This window comes from Gouania willdenowi, chromosome 11 (genome assembly GCF_900634775.1).
Source record: "Gouania willdenowi chromosome 11, fGouWil2.1, whole genome shotgun sequence".
NCBI classification, from domain to species: domain Eukaryota; kingdom Metazoa; phylum Chordata; class Actinopteri; order Blenniiformes; family Gobiesocidae; genus Gouania; species Gouania willdenowi.
The window spans coordinates 19,503,680-19,525,977 of NC_041054.1; the positions used below are offsets into that span (position 1 = coordinate 19,503,680).

The 22,298-nt window shown below is 38.5% G+C and overlaps 1 protein-coding gene across 1 annotated transcript; it reads left to right on the plus strand.

The window, feature by feature from the left end:
- The first annotated feature begins 196 nt into the window (after window positions 1-196).
- On the plus strand, window positions 197-21,361 carry sh3bp5a (SH3-domain binding protein 5a (BTK-associated)). The gene is made up of 9 exons (XM_028461997.1): window positions 197-507; window positions 811-873; window positions 6,272-6,400; window positions 16,095-16,259; window positions 16,404-16,534; window positions 16,790-16,832; window positions 17,703-17,919; window positions 19,925-20,233; window positions 21,093-21,361. Exons 1-9 carry the CDS (start codon window positions 433-435, stop codon window positions 21,263-21,265), a joined length of 1,305 nt encoding a protein of 434 aa, XP_028317798.1. The 5' UTR covers window positions 197-432; the 3' UTR covers window positions 21,266-21,361.
- Window positions 21,362-22,298: the final 937 nt, after the last annotated feature.

The window sequence follows — 22,298 nt, forward strand, 5'->3', positions numbered from 1 at the left end:
CATTTTTAGTAAAAGAAAAAAAAAGTATTATTATAATATAGCTGTAATTTATATTAGCTTTTTATTATGTCATTGTAAAGAGAAATTATAAACATCCGAAAACAAAAACTGATTAACAGATCTTTTATTTTGAAATGCATGCCATCCTGTTTCAGTTTATTCATTTTGTCCAACTTGATATTTTCTTCTCCGATAGTTGGTGCTCTGTGTTCGGACAGACGGAGCTTCTTCTTCTTTAGTAGGGTGTGCGGTGCGGTGCGGTGCTGTGGATGTTCGTGCGTCAGGACGCACGCGTCTCTGCAGCCGCATTTTGACGCACGGATTCCTCCTGCATGCAGTGCGCTGTGCGTAAAGGTTAGAGAGAGGTTGGATCTGCGCTCCTGGGTCACACTCTGTTGGCACTAAGGAGGACCCTAGTTTATTTTCCTGGCTATGGAGCAAAATGGGAAGGATTGTGAGGATGACTCGCAGTTTGCCATGGAAGAAGAAGTGGATCCAAGAATCCAGGTGAGACACTGGGAGTACTACTGTTTTTTTCTTTCTCTTACCACACATGTTTCCGATTAGATTCTGAAACTGATCAAGCCCATTAAGCTGTCAGGTTTAATGAAATACTGATGGAACTGGCTTACAAGAGGAACCAAAGTAGGAAAAATACCTCTAAGCTCCTGCTTTTGCTCCTATATCTTATTTAGGTTTGTTTGTTTGGTAATTTTCTCAAACAAGAGCCTGTTTTTGATATGATCCCACTTTTCTCTCCCTCCCTCCCCTCTGTCTTGCCTTCTTCTCTGCCATGTTTGCTATAAACAGGGAGAACTGGAAAAGTTGAACCAGTCCACGGATGACATAAACAGCTGGGAAAGCGAGCTGGAGGTAACGCAAAACACGAACTTTTTGCACAACAGAGGTTCTCAACTTGTGGGTCGGGACCTGAAAGTGGCTTGTTTCCTGCAAAATATAGATAAAACAAAACCAACATAGAATATTTCAGTGCCAAAAAATTCACCAGCAAAAATATTCCACAGTAACATACAGGCAACATAGGGAAAATAATAACAATATATTGAATTGGAATTTATGTATTTTTTTTTTTTTTTTTTAATTAGAAGTCAAATTCAAACTCTGATGGCACAGATTTACTTCCATAGGCCTGGGCAATATATCGAGATTCAACATATATGCAGATTTCTCTTTTGGCGATATAGCAAATTACAATATAGCCAATGACAAAATGTTGTTATTTTGTCACTTTTTTTGCGTTAAAAGAGTCATTTTAGGAGTCGGTGCTTTTGCATTTTCTCAGAATAACATGAGAACCACAGTTAGATGGATTTCTGAGTGCAGAATTCACTCACACGTGCTGTCCCTTATAGGAGAAAAAGCCAAAAGTGTCACAAATGTGCCTGTGTGGAATTTTTGCATCAACAAATTTAACCCAGAACTGCCTTTCTCGTAAAACTTTATTGAGTTAGAAATACCAAGATTTATATTGTATATTGACATTTTGAGTAAAGACATGAGTTTTAGTCCATATCGCCCAGCCCTAGTGGATGACACTTTTATTTTTTCTCCTTGCTGGGGTAACTTTAGGTCCTTTATCAAAGCTATGATACTAAGCTACGTCTTACACTATAAAAACCATTTAGTTGAAAAAGGTTTCAAGGATGCTATAAAAAAAAACTACTCTCTATAGTGAAGTATTTTTAATTATATAATAAATGTGTAATAATTTACACACCATGGTCCATCCGAGGGCTAAAACATAGACACAATTCACTCCTACACTCAATTCAATATGTTTAGGTTTCATTTATTCAATATGGAAGCCCGTTTCCACCACTTAAAAAAAAACTAAAAATCACTATGTCAAGTCATAATTATAAGTTAGTAAAGTCATAATTATGAGAAAGAAAGTCCTAATTATGAGCAAATTATTTTTAATGTACATTTGCAAAGAAAAATACAAAAATGTGACAGTATCATTTTGCAATAAAGACTTATTTATGTACTTCTATTATTTTCGACACTATGCACCATGTGTTGAATAAACAGCCAAAAAATGAGTTTTTAATAAATCATTATTCACTTTACTAACTCATGATTGTGATTTGTCGTTAGGGCTGGACAATTTTGTCAAAAAAAAAAATCTCAGATTTTTAAAAAAAAAATTCAAGTTTTGATTCCATTTTATATATATATATATATATATATATATAAAAAAAATTTCAATACACTTAAAAATGACTGCAGACATCAGATATATTGTCAAAAGTGCAACTTTATTGCTGTGATTCTCCTCAAGAGTTAAAATACATAGAATAATCCCAAAATAAAAAGTAAATGATTCTCTGTCATTCAACTATTTCAAGCTTTAACCCAGGTTTACGCAAAAGTGCAACAGCGCCTTCACAGTAGCTTCAATTTTCTGATTAAGAAATCAGATAACTACATATTTTATTAGATATAACATTACAATAAAAAAAATAATAAACTCTTCCCTTAGCATCTCAGCATAGCATGAATAAAACATTAAACATGCCTGTGGCACACATATAGCCTACTCAAAGGGTAAACACATGTAAACAAAGAGGGGGCTAGCTCACATCATGCTATGGTAACCCATAAGGATGGAACGCAAAAAAATGTCCCAAAAAAAAAGTATTTCATTTTTTATTTTTTTTTTAACTCCAATTTGCAAAATAAAAATCGTTTTTATTTACAAATTTAATAAATCAATTAAATCATTTTTTTTTGCCCAGCCCTACTTGCCGTGGTGATTTTCATTTTTATTTTTAAGTGGCGGAAAGGGGCTTTAGACACATTTTTTTCAGGAAATTTACTTTGATCTCAAAAACATTTTAAAGTAAATTTCCGGATATAAAAATTGTCTGAATAAATGAAACCTTAACATATTATTTCCGAAAACGAAGACAAAATGAACTTGCCGGAATTGGGTTGAATCATGGCGGAGACAGTCAATTCTAAAACAACATTGCATTGCACCAAAACTGTTGTCTTCAGACTCCAGAAAGTATTTCTCTGATCGGAAAGTTTAATCATTGAATGCCACAAATTGATTTTACAAGTACTCTGACGTCTGTTGTGCAGCTGTTGACCAACCAAGCCATTTTTATTGAAAGGAAGCTACAAAACAAAGATCCTGCTGTTAGAATAGTTGGGCTCGGGGGTGATGTTTAATGTTTTGATCGTCAGTGACTAAGTTAAAGTGAATAACATTCCCAACTGATGCCATAGTTTTTCTTTTCCTGACTAAATAATAGCTCTGATCTGTTTCTCATTAAACCTACACTCCCATCCTTTACTCTGGGATTCCAAACTGGGATATACTGTATATGCCAGAAATACATGGCAAAAGAACAGGATTCTGGTGCTGGTGGTGAGCTGCAGGCTGTTTTCCAGTCTGGAGGATATACAGTACTGTATATTAATTCAAACACTGAGGGTAAATCCACGCTCATCCTGCGTTCTTCCCTGTGCCAACACCATGCTTAATCCCTCACATGCCTGGCAGAGATACAGGATGGCCTTTTTTTGTGAGTAATGTTAAAAAAAAAAAAAAAAGAAGCCTCAAATCATCTAATGTGTGTTTCGTCCACTTTCAAAACACACCTGCAGCAGACCAGGACCAGGGTTACCTTCTTGGTTATTTATTGTGTGGCGTCACAATCTCTCTACAGGAAGTCAGGAAGTGTTACCATGTAACGGGAAGTGGGCTTCCTGTAGCACCCTCTCCCCTTTCTCTCTTAAACCTCTCTTCGATGTGTGGATCAGGGATTTGACCAGGATGCAGGTGCTGCTGGAAAGTCCAGGAGAAGTTCGGCACATGCGGACACACTAAACGCAACAAACGTGTATAAATACACAAACCTTTGTGCTCAAGTCTTGATAGTTTATTGATTGAACGCTCACACAAAGGAGTTTGGTGCAAACACAAAGCGTACATAAATATTATAGTTTAGTTCAGGGGGAGCAGAGCAAAGTTGTTTAAAAAATAAATAAAATACTCCGTCACGTGTAGTCACGGCTTTTAAAAGCAGGGGCTGATGCTCATGTTGTTGTGCCTTTTATCTATAACCTGATCTAAACATGAACCTAATTTAGCTCCTAAGCGGTCAGTGCTTTGAAAACGTCTTCAAATTAATCACGTCTTCACTTTCTAGGTACACCACATGCACTTAAATTCCTTCCAATTGATTTTAACTGCATTAAATTACCCTTGAGTTTACTTTAACCTGGTGGTTTCCAATTTAGTAAGTTAACTATTACATGGTTTCCAACATATTTCAGTCCTAGAGCAGAAACTACGTGACTAAAACATAAAAACACAACAGAAAAGAAACATTTGATTATTTTAGCCATATTAAACAATGATCCACACTAGCACTCTATAGTTTGTAATGACTGACCGCAGATTAACTAGGACTTGAACCATAGAACTGTAAGAGAAAATAAAAATGTCAAGTCCCGGACAAGCCCCCAATATACAATCCTGGTTTGAAAGGCCACAACGCAGTAAGGCGACAACAACAAAAGGGAAGAGTAAGGCGAATGATTATATAGCTGAAAAAGAGGAGCACAAAAGAAAAAGCGAGGAGGCGTGAAAGGCCACACCTGTAGATAATCAGGTAATCAGGGCCTCACAGACCTGCAAAGAGAGGAACTAAATGAGAACTCAGGGCGGCTTCAACCCATCACAGTTAAAGCAGAACTAAGCAGCTTGCGCTTAACGCTCCCCCTAAAGGTCCCTTTTGGTTATGTCACTGTCGTAAACACTCTGCACCCCCCACTGCCTGCCCCACCACACAGCTACATGCTCACCTTTGCTCTCCCAAGACGGTAGCAACTATCACTGAAAAATCCTAATACAACAGTGACAGTAAGGGTGCTTTCACACGTATAGTCCCATGTGACCATGTGAACAGTATGAGGAAGAGAGACAAGTAAAATAAAATGAATGATGTGGAGATAATACAAGGGAGTGTGGAAATGTGTGTGATGTGTTTGTTTGTGTGCTGACAAAGCAGATCTGAAAATGGATAGATCGATAGGTAGATAGATAGATGGATATTTGTGTGTGTGCTGCCTGATGGAGCTCTGGTTTGTGAGTGTGTGTGCGTGCCTGTTGCCGTGACGACAGTGTGAGTAATTGCTGTTGTGTTGCTGCTGAGCTGTCAATGCATGGAGTTGCTCCGTTTCTCAGACAAAGGTCTTCTTTCCCTTCTTTTTGCTTCCCCACGCCATGATATAAATTTGAGAAAAGTGAATTTGTAGACAACCGTGTGCAGCCACGGGCCTGGTCGTAATCTAGCATTAGTTTGTATTGGGCTTTCGGCGAAGCAGTACGTCTTGCCACAGGGTCGGAGGCAGGTGAAGTTGCAAGTGCAATTTTCTGGCCAGAGACAACAGGGGGAGATAAAAGACCCCCCCCAATCACCCCATAAACACTGGTTTTACCCTCACAGGGACTACGAGAAGCTTTTATTAAGGTGAAAAAGTTACTTAGTCCTGCTTTAAAAAAGTGCTGAGAAAAAGTACTCAAAATATATTTGGATTCAGAGAATACATTTACAAAATTGCTTTCAAGTTGACTTGACAGTACAAAGGAAGTCAATCTGTGACCCAGTTTGAGTCAGGACTGATTAATGCGTATCTGCCTTACCCTATAATTAAAATTGTATTGTTGAGACATTTTTCAAACGTCTTTTTGGATTGTCTACGTATTGAACACATCTGCATTTGCCCGCAAAGCATTCAAAATGTTAATGGAGTGTCCTCACTGAAGTCATTTTACTTCTTTTTAACTGTTATGAAACCTCCGCTGCCTCACAGCTTTACACACACACACACACACACACACACACACACACACACACACACACACACACACACACACACACACACACACACACACACACACACACACACACACACACACACAGTTGCTCAACATTGAGCTGAGAGCAAAATAATCCATTTGGAGAGAACCAGTCTGTCTAAGCCAGGCATTGCACAGTTGTGTTTTTCCCTTTTTTTGTCATATCTGGGGATGAGCAATGACAGGTAGATGTAAAAATGTTAGGGTCATTAGAGAATAAAAACAGATTTAGGTTGGTTCCATAGGTAACACACAATGTGCTGGAGCTTAATGCTAAAAGCAAAAACACATATTGCATCCAGTTGAGTTTAATGTGTGTGTGTGTGTGCAGTGATGGGTTAATAAGCTCATTAATAAGTGTGTGTATGTATGCAGGACTATCGTCAGCGCTTTCGAGCCGTGTTGGTGGAAGCAACTGTGAAGCTGGATGAGCAGGTAAAGAGGATCGGAAGAGCCGTGGATGAATCCAAACCCTACTGGGAAGCCCGGAAAGTTGCAAGACAGGTAAACACACACACACACACAGAGCGTCGCTGAAGTCGGCAATCAGTGCAGTGTGTGTGTGTGTGTGTGGGATCAGGCTTACTGAGGATTAGTTGAGAGAACTTGAAGAGCTCTGCTTATATCTACTTAAAGGGAGCATGTCATGTGATGTCTATTTTTAAATGCAGTCACACCTCTGCCTCTTTATGCAGTGTCTTGCACACACACACGCACACACACACACACACTTGGCTATACTCTGTGTGGGGAATCAACTCACAAGGAGGAAAAGGTGTTTGTGATCTGACTTGTTTTTGAAATATTAACCTTCAACTTAAAGTAGCAGTATGTAAGGGTTTTTTTGGCATCATTTGGCGGGTAACATTGTAGGGTTACTAGACTGAAACAAATACCACTGCTTGTCTGTTTGAAATGATGCAACAAGTCATTGTTACCAGATTGGGCTGTTTTCCACCAAGAAATTTGAGGGTTTGTGTGTGTGTTTAATGTGTATCTGGCAACGCTGCTTGTTGTACTAATCCTACATTTCCCATGAACACTATGTTGTGATGTGTCATACAACAATTGGCTACGTGCTTATGTTAGCGTGATTGTTATGGTTTGGTATCGGAGAAGACAAACGGAACGGCACAAAACAAACAATAGGAGCTGAAATTAAGTTGTAATATTAGTTAGGAAAAAAAAAACAAACATGATGAGATATTTATCGGGTGTTGAAAAACCTGAACTGCAAAAAATGAAGGCTGCTGCTGAACAGGGGAAATGAAGATGAAAGAGGATCTGAAAAGTCGAAGAAATTGAGGAGTTTTATTACTAAATGGATGTCGGGTCATGAGTGGCTGGTATTTGATCATTTTTTCACCTTTAAAATGTGCACTTTACAGTTTGTGGGGAGTGGGATTTGTTTACATTTGAAGAGCATGCATGTTAGTAAAACATGTTTTCTCTACAGTACATGTAATTCTTAGTACTGATTACTTCTATTCTTTCTAACTTCAAACAGTGTTCCAGGGATTCAATTTTTATCTGAGTTAATTTTGTTTATTAAGTAATGAGAATATACTTTATAAAATGTTCACTTCTCCGACACACCCAAAGTTTCATATCACACCTTTTAGGCATTGTTACAACATTGTTTTTAAATTCAATGTTAATATTTTTACCATTTTAATGTACTTCTGCAATCAACTAAAATAAAAGAAAAACTATTTAAAGAAACATGAACGTTCTATTCTGTGGCACTCATAATGTAGTTAATTTCACTGGAAAAAAATTGGCTGGTGGAAAATCTGGTTGGCTGGTATCTTTAAGAATCTACTAGCCATGCTGGCTGGTAATCTAAAAAGTTAATTTAAAGCCCTGATTGTAACCCAAAGTGTTCGGACCTCTGCTCCTTTTCTTTGCTCTGTATTCAAGTTTTAGAAAACAAAGGTCATGATGCTCTTTTACAGCCAATCAGAGGACTGTTTACAAACAATGTGCATCTCTAAAACATCAGAAAACTCTCCAATAACACAAGAAGCAGTCGCTAGATTTGTCGATAGACGTCATTGTGTAAATAGTTGTGAAGAAGAGTTGGGAAGTCGCGAGATTTAGTAGTTGTGCGCGTCCACGAGGATGCCGGTGGATTTGAAACAGGAAGGGGTGGTGGGGAGCGTGGTTGTTTTCATTCCAATCTCACGATTCTACAGACTGCAGCTTTAAAGCTGCTGTAGACACGTTTCTTTTAATCGAATAAATACGTAGCATAGGCCTCATAGATCAATAATCCAAAGATCAATTGCTAAAAAAAAAAGATGTAAAAGGTTGATATTGACGCTTGAAAGTTTGCTTCACTGTGATGGACTGGTGCCCTGTCCAGGGTGTACTATCAGCAGACCATGAAAAGGAGCTGGCGGCTGTGCAAATGGAAGAATGGATGGAAGCTTGTTTTAATCTCCACTGTAAACACTCCGTATGCTAACAATGTCTGAAAAGTTATGACGCATTGTATTGTTGGATGTGGAGTTGGATGCGTAGAAGTGTTTTTAGTTCCTTCTAATTGTGATTTCCCAATACATTTCTGGTGTTATCATGGCCTGAAAGTTGTAGCAAATCAAGGGCAGATGTTTATTTTCAGGGTTTGATATTACGGGAAGAAACTAGAACAAAAACAGTGTCAAGCAAATAACTGTCCTCCTTGTCTGGTGAAGAAACACAAGAAATCACGGTAAGAATAAAGTAAAAACACTTCTATACATCTGTTTATGGGACTGCACATCCCACAATGCAATGAAGGAAACTGTACCCACATGGTAACAGGGGAGATGAAAGCAATTTTTCAAGCATTCATTTTACTCATTTTATTTCAGGGGCCAAATACGGAGCAGTTTATTTTAAGTGGGATAGCAGATTTTAGGCAAGAAAATGAGTAATTTAATCATTATTGTGCTCTTGTTTGCTCTTCCACATATAAATAAATGATCAAATATGTACGGCAATAAGTGACATATTTCAGTCCCTGTAGGATGTTTACTTTCAATTTATTTTTTTTTTAAAATTTTGTGGCCATTTTTTTTGTGTAATTTGGGGAAATGTGGAATAAATTGAAGAAAGATGTAGGATTTTGGAAACGTTGAGAGTTCTTTTAACAATTTGAGATGAAAAATTGCTTCCGTCATGTGATATACTGTAAGCATGGGGGAAATGTGAACCTTGCTAATATTGTGGAGTTTCATTAAATTTGTGTATTATTTTGGAGATATATCTAGATAAGATATGTACAACAATTAGTTTAATTTGCACAAAGATTTATGGTTACTCTGAATTTTTTGCGTTCTGCTGCAGGCCGAATTGGATGCTCCAAAGGGCCGGCTTTGGCCCCCGGTCCTTGAGTTTGACACGTGTGATTTGATTTAAACCTTCAAATATTATTTCCGAGCAAATGCTTTTTCATTTATTGATCTATGTGATCTACACGTCTTCATCTGATTAAAATACTTTGTCTCCAGCAGGTTTTACTTTGCTCTTCCCTCTCAAACCACTTATGTATAAGTTTTTATCTACCTCGGACACAACCAAATAAATAACCTGCAAATAGACTTTAACAGCCCCCCCCCCGCACACACACACATACATACCCACAGTGTGTAAGCCAAAAGGAGGAGCTTATGTGTCATCCATCAGAAGGTTGACATATGTGTGTCAGAGCTGAGCTGCCAAACTGAAATAGACTGAGTATTTATTTGAGCGTTTGTCCTTCCTCATCTCTTCTGCAACGTGACAATGTGTTTGCCATGACCTCCGTGTCTGAGGGCAGCACATAAAGCTGGGGGATTGATGACAGGTTTTGAATCTTGGTATGACCTGCATTGACGTGAACAGCCTATAAGAAAGTAATTAAGTAAACGATATTTATAGAGCACTTTTTACAGACAGAGGTCACAAAATGAAGCAAAAAAACAACAACAAAGAAACAACAATGTTAAAATAGTTAATTTACTTCATCCATAAGCCTGTCTGAACATGTATGTTTTTAAATGTTTTTTAAAACTAAAATTAGATCGCTCTCTACTAAATTGTGTGTGTTTGTGGGACAATGATTGGTGGGTGGGGGTGGGGGGTGGGGATGGGGTTTAAAGGGAGCAAAGCTGCTATGATACGATACAGGCCTAAGGCTAAACTGTATCGTCTGGTTATGATTTATGAATGAATACTTCAAATTTTATACATGACCTATATTGTGCGGTTTCAGATACTTCACCCTCATTGACCATTCTGCACTCAATAACACCCCCACCCCCACCCTAAAGCCTGTGTGTCTCCCCAGCCCCCCATGTTTTCTCCTTACATTCCATCAGACTGTGTGCGTGAGTGTGTGTGTAGCAGTTTGTGTGTACTGTCCTACCCTTTGTTCCTTTCACCCAGCTTTCTCTACTACATCACTAACTGTCTGTCAGACTAGATTTTCAATATAACACTTTAAAAAAAAAAAAAAATAAATAAAGGAAATTCTATAAAAGTATTAAAAGGTCATCAGAGAGGGTGACACTATGATGTCGTGCGTTAATTCTGGTTTCAGGGAAAAAACAAACAACAACAACAACAACAACAACAACAAACATGCTATGGATGGTTTTCCTTTGCATTTTGTGGAGTGTAATGACCAGAGGTGAAAGTAACAGATTACAAGTACTCACATAAATGAGTTGCTTTTATGGGCACTTGTACTATTTTGAGTATGTTTCCAAATCAGCAATTTTATTTGCACTTAAGTACATTTTAAAAGACGTAAAGTAGTTAGTTACATTTCTACACTCAAAAGTTACTGAGTAAATTATTATTTTTTGTTTTTAAATGATCAATGGACATCATGAAACTACAACAATCAAATGCATCACATCATAGCCGACCAATCAGATTAAACGTAATGCATGCACCAAAACAGACCCAGTTCATATGTCGCTATACTTAGAGCCTGAGAATTTTATTATTTAGAATTGAATTCATTGGTGATATTTTATTTTTAAAAGAATTGTACATTTTGACAAACCTTTTATTTTATACAAATGCTTTTGTGGAAAATTTGTTCAGTTCCAATTGTGCAAGATTTGGTCACTTCCTTTTTAAGTTTTTACATGAGAAGTTGACTGTATGCAAGGGAACCGTGGCAACATTTATTGCTAAAAATAAATGTGGGAGGTGAAAGTAATTAGAGACATTTACTTTGAGTACTATTTATTGAGCTACTTTTTACTTATGTTTGAGTATTTTCCTAATGACATACTTGTACTTGAGCAAAATTTCAATCAAGTAACAGGACTTGAGTAGGATATATCAGTACTCGTTACACCTGTGGTATTGACATAATATAATAACAAAGCTCATCATTACTGTGATAATCTTATTAGACGTATGTGTTATAAAGGTGTTTATGCTGGAAAAATACAAACAATCTTTACCTACTTACTACACTTTAGATGGTTTCGTGAAAGTGGTTCAAACCTCCTTAAACAGTAACTAAACCCCAAGGTTTTGGCTGATGTGCTTCTTGGGTAGAAGTTCAAAAAAATGCTTTTATTATGGGCGGGGCTTCAGGGCCAGTTAAGACTTGTCCAGTCTATACCATAAACATCTCCAAAGAATGATCTATGCTATGCTAACTACGGTAGCAACTTAATACTCACTATACCTTTCTATGTGCAAATCAATCTGATTTTTATAGAAGGGGCGGGGCCAACAGTGGTGGCCCGTGATGAAAGCTGCCTTCACAACGTCACAAACCATTCCCAGCCAATAACAATATTTTATTGTAATAGCAGGGTTTCAACCCATAGAGGGCAGTCACTGACATTTTTACCACAAAATACACCGACTTGAAATACTTTCACTAAAATGTCAAGAGTTGGATGAGAATCAATCAACAAGACGGTTTCAGACATAATTACATTTGTTTTCAGCGGTATAAAACGCTTTTAAAGATACTCCTTAATATCCCTTATGTAATTAACCTCCCTCTATTCTCTCTACTACACCATCTCCTCTCACAGCCCAGGAAATGTGTCATGATTCATGATTAAGGCTGGGTATTGCCAGGTACCTCGCGATACGATATATCACGATATTTTTCCCCACGATAACAATATTGTCGCGATTCTGCGATAATCAATATATCACGGTAAATTTCATCCACGTTACATTACGATGTCTGTGTCACTGAAGAAACTCTGAATTTCACTGCACTGAATCAATTTCACAGGAATTACACACACACACTGTCTTATTGTACAGTGTATCTCTGTGTGTCATGTGTAAATATATATATATAGTATATATTGTTTTCATCATGTCTTGTATGTTGCAATGCAATAAATAAATAAAAATAAATCTATATTTGACGCCAGTGAATCGATAACATATCGCGAGACGAAACCTCACGATATATCGTCGTATCGATATTTTGGCACATCCCTCGTCATGATGAAACAAAGAACTTCAATCGCCAGTTTCACCACCTAATGAATTGCGTGTGTACTACTCAGTGAGGCATAGAATATTGACTCCACCTCTCAGCTAGAAAACCATGGGTTAAATGTGTTTACAAGATTCTTTCTACCATTGAGTAAATAGGCAAACAACGATTGTCTGTTCCTGTGCATTAGTCCTGCAATTACAAACATAATTGTTTGCATGCCTTCGTGTCCACTAAATTTGCCAAAAGAGGCACTCTTGTAATCCTGCCTGCAAGATGGATTCTCCTGGTGTTCACAATCACCAGAATCCATGTTGTGCTGTTCCCGACTTTGCCTTTCAAATATGAACCGAAACGGTTAGAACCAATCATGAGGCAGTGTTGTGGTTTAGGGCGGGGTATCCGGGTGTGACGAAGGCAGAAGCGATGAAGCAAAACTGGCACATGCACAGTTGCGGGGAGAGGAACTAGCTTGGCTACCGCTATTAGCATAGCTCCGAATCAAAATAGAAAGATGTTGATGCAGGAGGATGGTGAACGTGCCCAACAGAAGTCACTCAACCACATAATGACCGCAGCATTACGATCCCAAAAGAACGTTTTCACCAGCGGAGCCTTGTTGTTGTTGTAGCAGCGTCTCTGTGGCGCATGCCGATGATGACATCATCATTTGTTACTATGTGATTGGCTAAAGCAAAGCATGGTGGACAGGCCCTTCGCCCAATCAGCTTCAAGCATTTTGTTCATGTCCCTCCCTGGTTCCGAAAGGATTCGCTAGACACAGACCCAGATTGATGTGGAGAACTAGAGTTAGAGGGAGGGGCTACACATCAATCTGGCTCTTGCCAGGTTTACACTTTTGGCCCTTGACCCATATCATGATAGGACAATGAATCAGGGGGTTCATATTGTAAAAAATATGTTACCATCTGTGTTATTTCTAACCGCCTGTGTAGCCCTGACTACAGTACACATCAAACATTTCTAACGTCAGCGTCGTAGAACCACTAAAACAGATTGAACCCTTCATTGTTGGATGTGAGAAATGGCAGACCTGCACCCCTCACCTCTGCCTACGTCACTGCTGGAGCTTATCTCTAACATGACTGACAGAGGCAGAGGTTATGTCAGAGGGCTTCATGTTAAGACTATACCATGAAATACTGTGAGAAAAAAAGCACACAGGCTCAGTGAACTCAACCATTACCCTTTAGAAACCTTTTTTAAAGCTAACATGTGTTTGGCTAACCTTTTTATTCTGCTGCCACATAATTCGGCCACTCCTGTTTGAACACAAAGGATTGGTTTAATGCAGTGTATGTATGTTATATCAATATTTAGTGTAGGTAATTCAACAAGGACACAATGATGCTAACGTCTGTGAGCAATAGCTGGATGGTGCTAAGCTAAAATTAGTGACGCTAATCGCCCTGCTATCCTTTCTTGTTACTATTCAGTGTGTAAATTATCTTCAATTAAAATATCTGTTAAATTGTCTTTATCATATGATTTAAAAATACTCTATACACTTTGTATATGTAGCCTACAGTAATTTGATATTCATTTAAATTAACATCCCAATAAAATGCAGATGTCGTTATTTTGGCATGCAATGCAGAGTGAAAAAAAAACACAACAAGAGGCATGGACAGTTGATGGCCCATTTTCTTGTTTTCTGCCAGCATTTATAGAAACTTTATATTCCTGGATTTTTGCTGTTGTTTTTTGGGCTTTCCACTCAGCTTCTCTTCACTTTCAGATCAACAAACAAAAGAAGTGAATTTTTTGTCTTTTACTTTTTAAATGAAATGGGTTAATGTTTACATTAATTAACATACCAATATTTTGAAATAATTTAAGGTAGGGCTGGGCAATGTGAACCAAAACTCATATCTGGATTTTTTTCTCAAAATGGCGATATACAATATTAATCTCCATATTTTTAACTCAGTAAAGTCTTACTAGAAGGACAATTCTGGGTAAAATTTTCTGATGAAAAATGCAACACAGGCACATTTATTAAAAAATCAGCTGCACAATGTGTGCTACTTTTGCACAAAGCAGCGACTCCTAAAACGACTATTTTAATACGAAATAAACTAGAAAATATAAATCTATGATATATATATAAATTGTAAAGAAGGACACTGCTTGGCTATATCAAAGAATAATATTAAATACTTTTATGATGTTATTTGTACTGTGTGATTAAAAACAAGTTAACAAAAAAAAGATACATCTCGATATAGACGATATTGTCTTTTTCTATATTGCTAAAATAGAAAACTCGATATATTGCCCAGCTCTAATGTTACGGTTCTGCAGTGAAAAGGGGCTTTTATTGGTAAAATAAACTAAATATGGAAATGATGTAAAACAAGGCATTAGTTAAGTATTGTATGTACAATTTATTTGAAATGTTGTATTTAATTTTTGATTCATCGCCTGATACATACTTACAGTCTGAAACATAGACATCTAATCAAGCAGGTTTCCCCAGTATGTAGGCTATGGGGTTAATGGTTTTCTCAATTATATATTCTTAGAGGCAGTCCAAAAAATAAACTGTTTTTAAAAAGAACAAATAATATTTACTCTCTCATGAACAAGATTTACAGAAAAATGTCAGATAACTATTTAAAAACTACTCATTAGGTTTAATTTAAATTCCAATTCTCTCCTACACGCAGGGGTGGACTGACCATCTGGCATATAGGGCACTGTCCTGGTGGGCCGTCGACCCAAAGTGGGCCGATCCAGTCTGCTACGTATTTTTTTTTTTGACGAGCAAGTGAAGGCAGACATGGTAATAGGTGGCCAAAAATGGTTCAAAAGTGTGAAAAACGTGGCAAGAAAAGAGTGAAAAGTGACTAAAATGGGCCAAAAGCAGTCATGAGTGGCCAAAAAATGGGCAAATAAAGAGGAATCAGGTGGTATGCAATGGCAAAGGGTAGCTTTAATGGGCAAAATGTGGAAAACAATGGTGAAAAATGCAAAAATGTGGAACAAAAATAGATCAAATGTAGGGAAAAAGCAAAGTAGTTGTGTTTATTGGGCAAAAAATGGCTTACTTAGATGAAACGTGGCCAAAAAAATTAAAAAAAGGACAAAAATTTTATAAAAGTGGCAAAATGAACATGGAAAATCTGACAAAAAATAGGAAAAAAGGGGTATTTATTGGCAAAAAGAAGCTAAATTCTGAAAGGTGTCATTTTGAAAAGGGGAAAAAATGGGACAAAGGAAATCGGTCAAAAGGGGTTAAAAGTTTCCACGTTTTAAGGTTTTCTACGTACTGTTTGCTGATAATGTAGGGGACTGGTCTGGATGGAAAATTTTTGTACACTCATTCATGTTTACATTTATTTCCTGATGTTCGTTTAAAATATCCAATTGCAGCAACTGTCACTGTTTCAGTGACTCGGTCTTCTGAGTCATGGCTTTGGGTGCGTAAAGTGTTGGGTAAGAGTATACACCCAGTGGGATGAGAATAATCCTGCTATTGACTGTGGCTGTGGGCACATAGAACCCACAGATAATGTGTCAGATTTACTCAGTAACAAAGCTTGTGTTTGTCCTTCAATCAAGCAGTGGTTGTCTTTCTGTGCTAGTCAGAACACAAAGGCAGATCTCTGTGCAAATGTTTGGGTTCAAGGAGGTTCAAGCTTTTGTTTTTCCACTTACGGTAATAGAATTCAAATTATTGAAAATCTTTTGCCTCTTTATTTCTATTTTTTAAAACTCCAGGCTCAGGTTGAATCTCAGAAGGCCACTCAGGAATTACAGCGTGCCGTGGAGTTCCTGCGTGCAGCCAAGGAAACCATCGCCCTGGCTGAGGAGAGGCTGCTGGAGGAGGACAGCCGCCAGTTTGACTCAGCCTGGCAGGAAATGCTCAACCACGCTACACAGAGGGTAACACACATAATGAGAGAGGGCTAAGAATCACCAACAAGCTCCTTCTTGATTAGAGGGTTCATGTTTAAAACTGTCGAGAAAACAGTGAGAGTTCTCTGTGTTTATGCAGGCAAAATAAACCGTTTTTTCCTCCCGTTTTAGGTGATGGAAGCCGAGCAGGAAAGGATGAGGAGCGAAGCAGAACACAGAAAAACAACAGCAAACTACAACTCCTGTATTAGCCATATGAAGCAGCTGGAGAAGAAACTCAAACGCTCCATTAACAAATCGAGGTCCGTACTTTTTCCTCAGTTGTCCCCCATTTTTGGCCTCTTTCTAAAGTGAGTGTGATTGGGTTTGAGAAAACTGGATGCTCTGTCCTCTGATTCAATCCAGATGTTCCTTGTGTTAGGGTGTACTCGCTCTGTAAGAGCCAAAGAATGTGGCTGCTCGCTAAGGATTGTTATTCCTCCAACAGTTTCTACAGTGAAGACTGAGAGGTTCTCCCTCCCTTTGTCTTACTTTTTTCTGTTCTTCTCTTTCTGCAGACCCTATTTTGAATTGAAAGCCAAGTATTACCTCCAGCTCGAGGTATGCACACTAGCACTCAGCATTTTCCTTTGTTGCATAACCAGTGCATTGTAGTTGGAATTAGAGCAACAAAATCTCATGGGGAAACGTGACACTGTCACAAAAAGAAGTGATGAACATTTAATTTAGGGTTGGGCATTATGTTAGGACAGTGGTTCCCCAAACTTCCTGTTGCACTCCCCTTAAAGAAGAAAAGATTTTCAGGGTCCCCCCCATTGCAACAAAATGGGTGAAAAAATGGCAAAATTATGATTTTTTTTTTTACTTCAAACCTCATAAAAATAACATAACATGTGCAATCACAAACTTTAAACCAGTAATAGTAAAGTTCTATGAGTGAAAAGAATTCAATCGTTTTTTTACCTTTTTTATGCTCAAAAACCCCTGCCCCCCCTCGTGACCTCCAGTTTGGGAACCACTGTGTTAAGGAAATAGAAAAAAAGTACAGGCAGCAGGAAACATCCCCTTATCATTTTAGGCACTCTTTGAAGTTATAATAAAACATTTAAAAGAATAAAAATCTAATATACAACAGGTTAAGAATGATCCTAAGCACACATTATGTAAGCAAAGGTCTGCCATTCTAGCATAACCCTGCTTGCTTAGCCTCTCTAATTCTAATCTGGATAGGCTCGGTCTGTTTTGGTATTTTTGGGGAGCCTCTATATGGTTTGGCTGATAAATCCCATTGACATACATTGTTTGCTATTCGTTCCCAGCAGCTCCTCACACATTTGTGTCCTGCAGCATGAACAATATGAGGAAATCGTGTTGCCAAACACAAATAATTACATAAAGTCATTTTCGTGTCAGTTTCACAAACTCTATAAGGTGTGTTCACTGAGAGAACCCAATTGCTTCTTCACACAGCAACTGAAGCGTCACGTGGACGAGCGTCAGGCCAAACTTGTGGTGGCGAAAGCCGAGTATCGCACGGCGTTACGCAATTTAGAGAGCATCTCCGAGGAAATCCACGCCCAGCGACGCTCCCTCGCTGTGGGAACCAGAGAACGAGGCGTTGGAGCAGAGGGAGACGGAGGAAACGAGGACATCGCAAACTTTAAGATGGAATCGGACGGTTTGTCAAGTGAGTGCAATCGATGTAACTGTTGGCAGACATTGGCAATCCGTGTACCATTCGTTCTTAGGTTATTCCATTTTAAAACTGTGTTTTTGTGATTTACTGACTTAAAACCAAAACAGAATTACAGAAACCACAGAAACCAGACAAGAAGCATTTAATTACATTTTCTGTTTGTGTGATATTTGGATATTCACAGGAAAACTAGGACCAGAGTTTCATGTTTTAATCTCACCACACAAAGAGGACCCACAGACGGGGGCGGACTTTCACTCCGGGACAAAAAAGGAGCAACGCATAGGTCACATTACTGATGAACTGGTGAATTGAAACGTTATTGATACATGAATAAATCAAAACAAAAAAAGGATGTTACGTAAAACACACACATGATATGTGATTAAAGGAGCCAGAGGTGAAGCAATGAATCTACTGGTGATCCTTGTTTCTTTGATTAAATTCAGTCTGTGTTGACGGCTGCCGTTAGTGGCTAGCGGTATTATAAGACGTAAAATAAATATTTTTACTGCCCTCAAAAATGCTTTAAATATTTTTGCAAAAGTGTAAAATCATAGAGGTTCTTACATCTATTGTTCCTCACACCAGCCTCACAGTTGATAGTCAGTCACCAGTTTATTTGGATACTTTTTGGACCGTAATGCTGCGTTCACATCGAACGCTTTTGGGGCGTCAAAATCTCCCCTCACGCCCCCAGTGAGACGCTTTTGCGCATTGAATCAGACGCTTGTCTAAACAAGTTGGGAAGAGAGCGCGTTGAGCATTTTGGGGAGGGGCTTCTCTGTTATTAGGGCTATTTACCAATGTGAAAAGTTTAAATAACTTACCCGAGTCACAAACCTTAATTTTCCAGTAGTGCGCAGGCGCTTATATGTGTATATACAATCTCAGGACGATGCAATCCCAGTTGGCCACAGTGGTCCTACAGTCCTGTCGCGAAATGCTTCACTACGTCAGGTCAACGCGTCACTGCGTCACTACGTCACTATATCACTACGTCAATGCGTCACTACGTCACTATATCACTACGTCAATGCGTCACTACATCACTATATCACTACATCAATGCGTCACTACATCACTACGTCACGTCAACGCGTCACTTCGTTTACTACGTCACTAAATCACTACGTCAATGCGTCACTACATCACTATATCACAACATCAATGCGTCACTACATCACTACGCCACGTCAACGCGTCACTACGTCACTATATCACTACGTCAAGGCGTCACTACATCACTACGCCACGTCAATGCATCACTACGTTGCGATTGGAGAAAGCTCCTGATTGGTCAACGCGCCACAAAAGTTCAACACTCCCAATTCTAGCATCGGCCGCGTGGGAGGCACGAGACACATGTCAGCTTGAAATCTCAAAACGCAAGACGTCCGCCGTGCGTAAAATGCACGGGAAGGGCAGCGGGACCTCTCGACGCTCCTAGAAGAGCGTCCGCCATATATTGTGTATGTACACCGGATGCTTTTGACGCGTTTGGTGTGAACGTGCCATAACACTGTTCGGTAAAGTTGGCACCATATTCACAGGTTCGGACTTCAAGAATCAATAACTCTTTAACGAAACGTCATCGACAAATTACGCCTCTTTGCCATCGGTGTGAGGTGGACGAAAAGATAATTTTATCGATCGTAGCGGAGTAAAAGTCCGCCCCCGCCTGTGGGTCCTTTCTGTGTGGTGAGCTTGAGACTTGAAAATCCTGTCCATAGTTTTCACGTAAATATCTAAATATCACACAAACAGAACAAGATTTTTTTTTCTGTATTTCTGTTTTGGTTTTAAGTTAAATTAAAACCAGTTAAATTAACCACATATTTGTTATTTTCATTTGGTTTTGAAACGGAATAACCAAAGAATGAAGGGTACACGGATTATTAATCATCCTTTGCGTTTTTTGAGTTGTCTGTTTTTCCCCCCTTTTTTTGTGTCTGCATGTTTCATTCACACGTGTGTGTGGTTCTGTGTGTTCTAGTGGTGTCCATTGATGACGAGGGCAGCCACAGTAGTAGCAGCTCAGAGGAGGAGCTCGACACCCACTCCACCTCCTCACCAAAAGCCATCCCCTCCTCCCCCCCCCCCCCCCCCCCCTCTCCCCCCTCCTCTCCCAACATGCACTTCTCCTGCATCGCCTCACCCTCCGTCCTGTCCTCATCGTGTCCCCTTGGCCTGGAGATAGCGAGCACCTGTAACTCCCACTGTTCCTCAGCACATGACTCACCTCTCCTGGGCCCTCGCAGCCAGTGTAGTGGTGCTTCCTCCCCGGACTGTGACCAGGAGAGAGGTGTGTGTGTGTGTGTGTGTGTGTGTGTCAGACTGGTCACGGACTCAGGAATTGAAACATCATCACATGTTGGAAATTATTTATTGTTGTCATGAACATTAACACCTGAAAAAGTAGAAGTAAAATCATGTTTGAGTTCATCACAAGGCTTACATCATAACATAAAGAGCTCTAGAGTTGTGTTACTGTAAAAAATCGCTTAAAATAAACCAAATGATGGCAGCAAATGATGATAAAGAAATTAATAAATAAACTCTTAAGACTTGTATCTTTTGAGTTTAGCAAGATAAATCAACTGTTTTATTTGACTTTTACAAACAGCAGCACATCAGTATCATCAGTAATAATAGATATATACTGTATACTGTATGCTCTTTTTTATTGCTTTTTGCTTCTTTTTTTTCACCTCTTGTTAAAAACTTAATCATTTGAACAATGAAACAATTTTCTAATCAATTTTTATTTTTTCAAACCTTTGAAAATAAGGAAAAACATTTCGATTTTTTTTTTATAAATATTGGATTTTGTCATATTTTAGATAACCGTAATCTTCAGATTAAGATTATTGGTGTGCAGGAAATCAAAATTAATCATGTTTGAGGATAAAACTGTAATTATTTTTCTAATATAGTGGAGTTATTTGTCAGTTACCATAACCAAAAAACTACATTAAGGTGAACACACTGACTACTTCTTGATTAGTGTACACACTATAGTTATCAATTAATAATTTCTACACCTTTCTACCTCTATAACACAATATATTGGCCTATATTTATTTTTTTAAATATGCATTATCACTAACTTGTTCAGGTTTCAGGTATGTTTAACACATTTCTCTCTCCATTGTGTTTTCCAGGTGACAGAGCTGAGGGAGCGGAGTCGACTTTAGAAACCAGTCTGAACAAACTAACCTTGACTGTTGCACAAAACCAAGTGGGGGACTCTGAGGAGGAACCCGACCCCCCTTATCTTAGCCTTGAGATGTCCTCTCCTGGCCCCGCAGCCATCCTGTTTCTCAATAGTGTCTAACGAACCCTAAACACTAAGCAGCAGACTCTGGTTTGAGACGTGTCACATTGAACTCAATAAAGAAGCCATAAGGGCGTGTGGAAGTTTGTTCATTAATGTGTTGCCAAATGCATTTTGTTTTAAAGAACCGATGGATATCATATTTAGTACTAGCATTAATAATCAGATAACCTAACCTTTCACTTCAGGGGTGGACTGGGACAAAAATGAATGTCCGAACCAGCCCACTACATTACATTATCACCACATACTGTAGAAGTCATTATTAAATCAGTGATACTCAATATGTGGCTTTTTATGTCTTCATTTTTATTATATTTCCCTAGAAAACCTTAAAACTTGGAAGCTTTTTAACACCTTTTTAGCTTTTTTCTTTGGCCATTTTGCAACTTCCTCTGTCCCATTTTTGCCCCTTTTCAGAAAGTTCTGACACTTTTTTCAGATTTTAGCTCCTTTTGCCAGTAAACACCCCTTTTTTTTTGTCCACTTTTGAAAGATCATTTTGACACTTTTATCCAATTTTTGTCCATTCTTGAATTTTTTGGCCACTATTCATCCAAATAAGCTAACTTTTGCCCAATAAATCCCACTTGTTTCCTTTTTTCCTACATTTTGCTCCACATTTTGCCCTTTTTCACTATTATTTGCCACATTTTGCCCATTTAAGCTACCCTTTGCCATTATATACCATCTGGTTTCTCTTTATTTGCCTATTTTTTGACTCCTATTCTTGACTGCTTTTAGCCCATTTATGTCACTTTTTACTCTTTTCTTGCCACATTTTGCCACTTTTGGACCATTTTGGTCCACCTGTTACCATGTCTACCTTCACTCACTCGTCAAAAAAAAAAGAAAAAAAAACCTAGCAGACCAGCCCAGGACAATGCCCGGTATGCCAGATGACCATCCCACCCCTGTTTCACTCCAAAGATCCTCTTGCTCCAGATTTCTCCTTTGTTTAGCGTTTTACCAAAATAAGACAATGTTTGTGTGTTTTTGTGCCATGAATTGTATCTGTGTGTTAAAGCGTGGG

Coding starts and splice junctions, on each gene's coding strand:
- sh3bp5a (XM_028461997.1), top strand. CDS start 433: ATGGAGCAAAATGGGAAGGATTGTGAGGATGACTCGCAGTTTGCCATG. Junction 508..810: donor AAGTGGATCCAAGAATCCAG/GTGAGACACTGG, acceptor TGCTATAAACAG/GGAGAACTGGAAAAGTTGAA. Junction 16,535..16,789: donor CGCTCCATTAACAAATCGAG/GTCCGTACTTTT, acceptor CTCTTTCTGCAG/ACCCTATTTTGAATTGAAAG.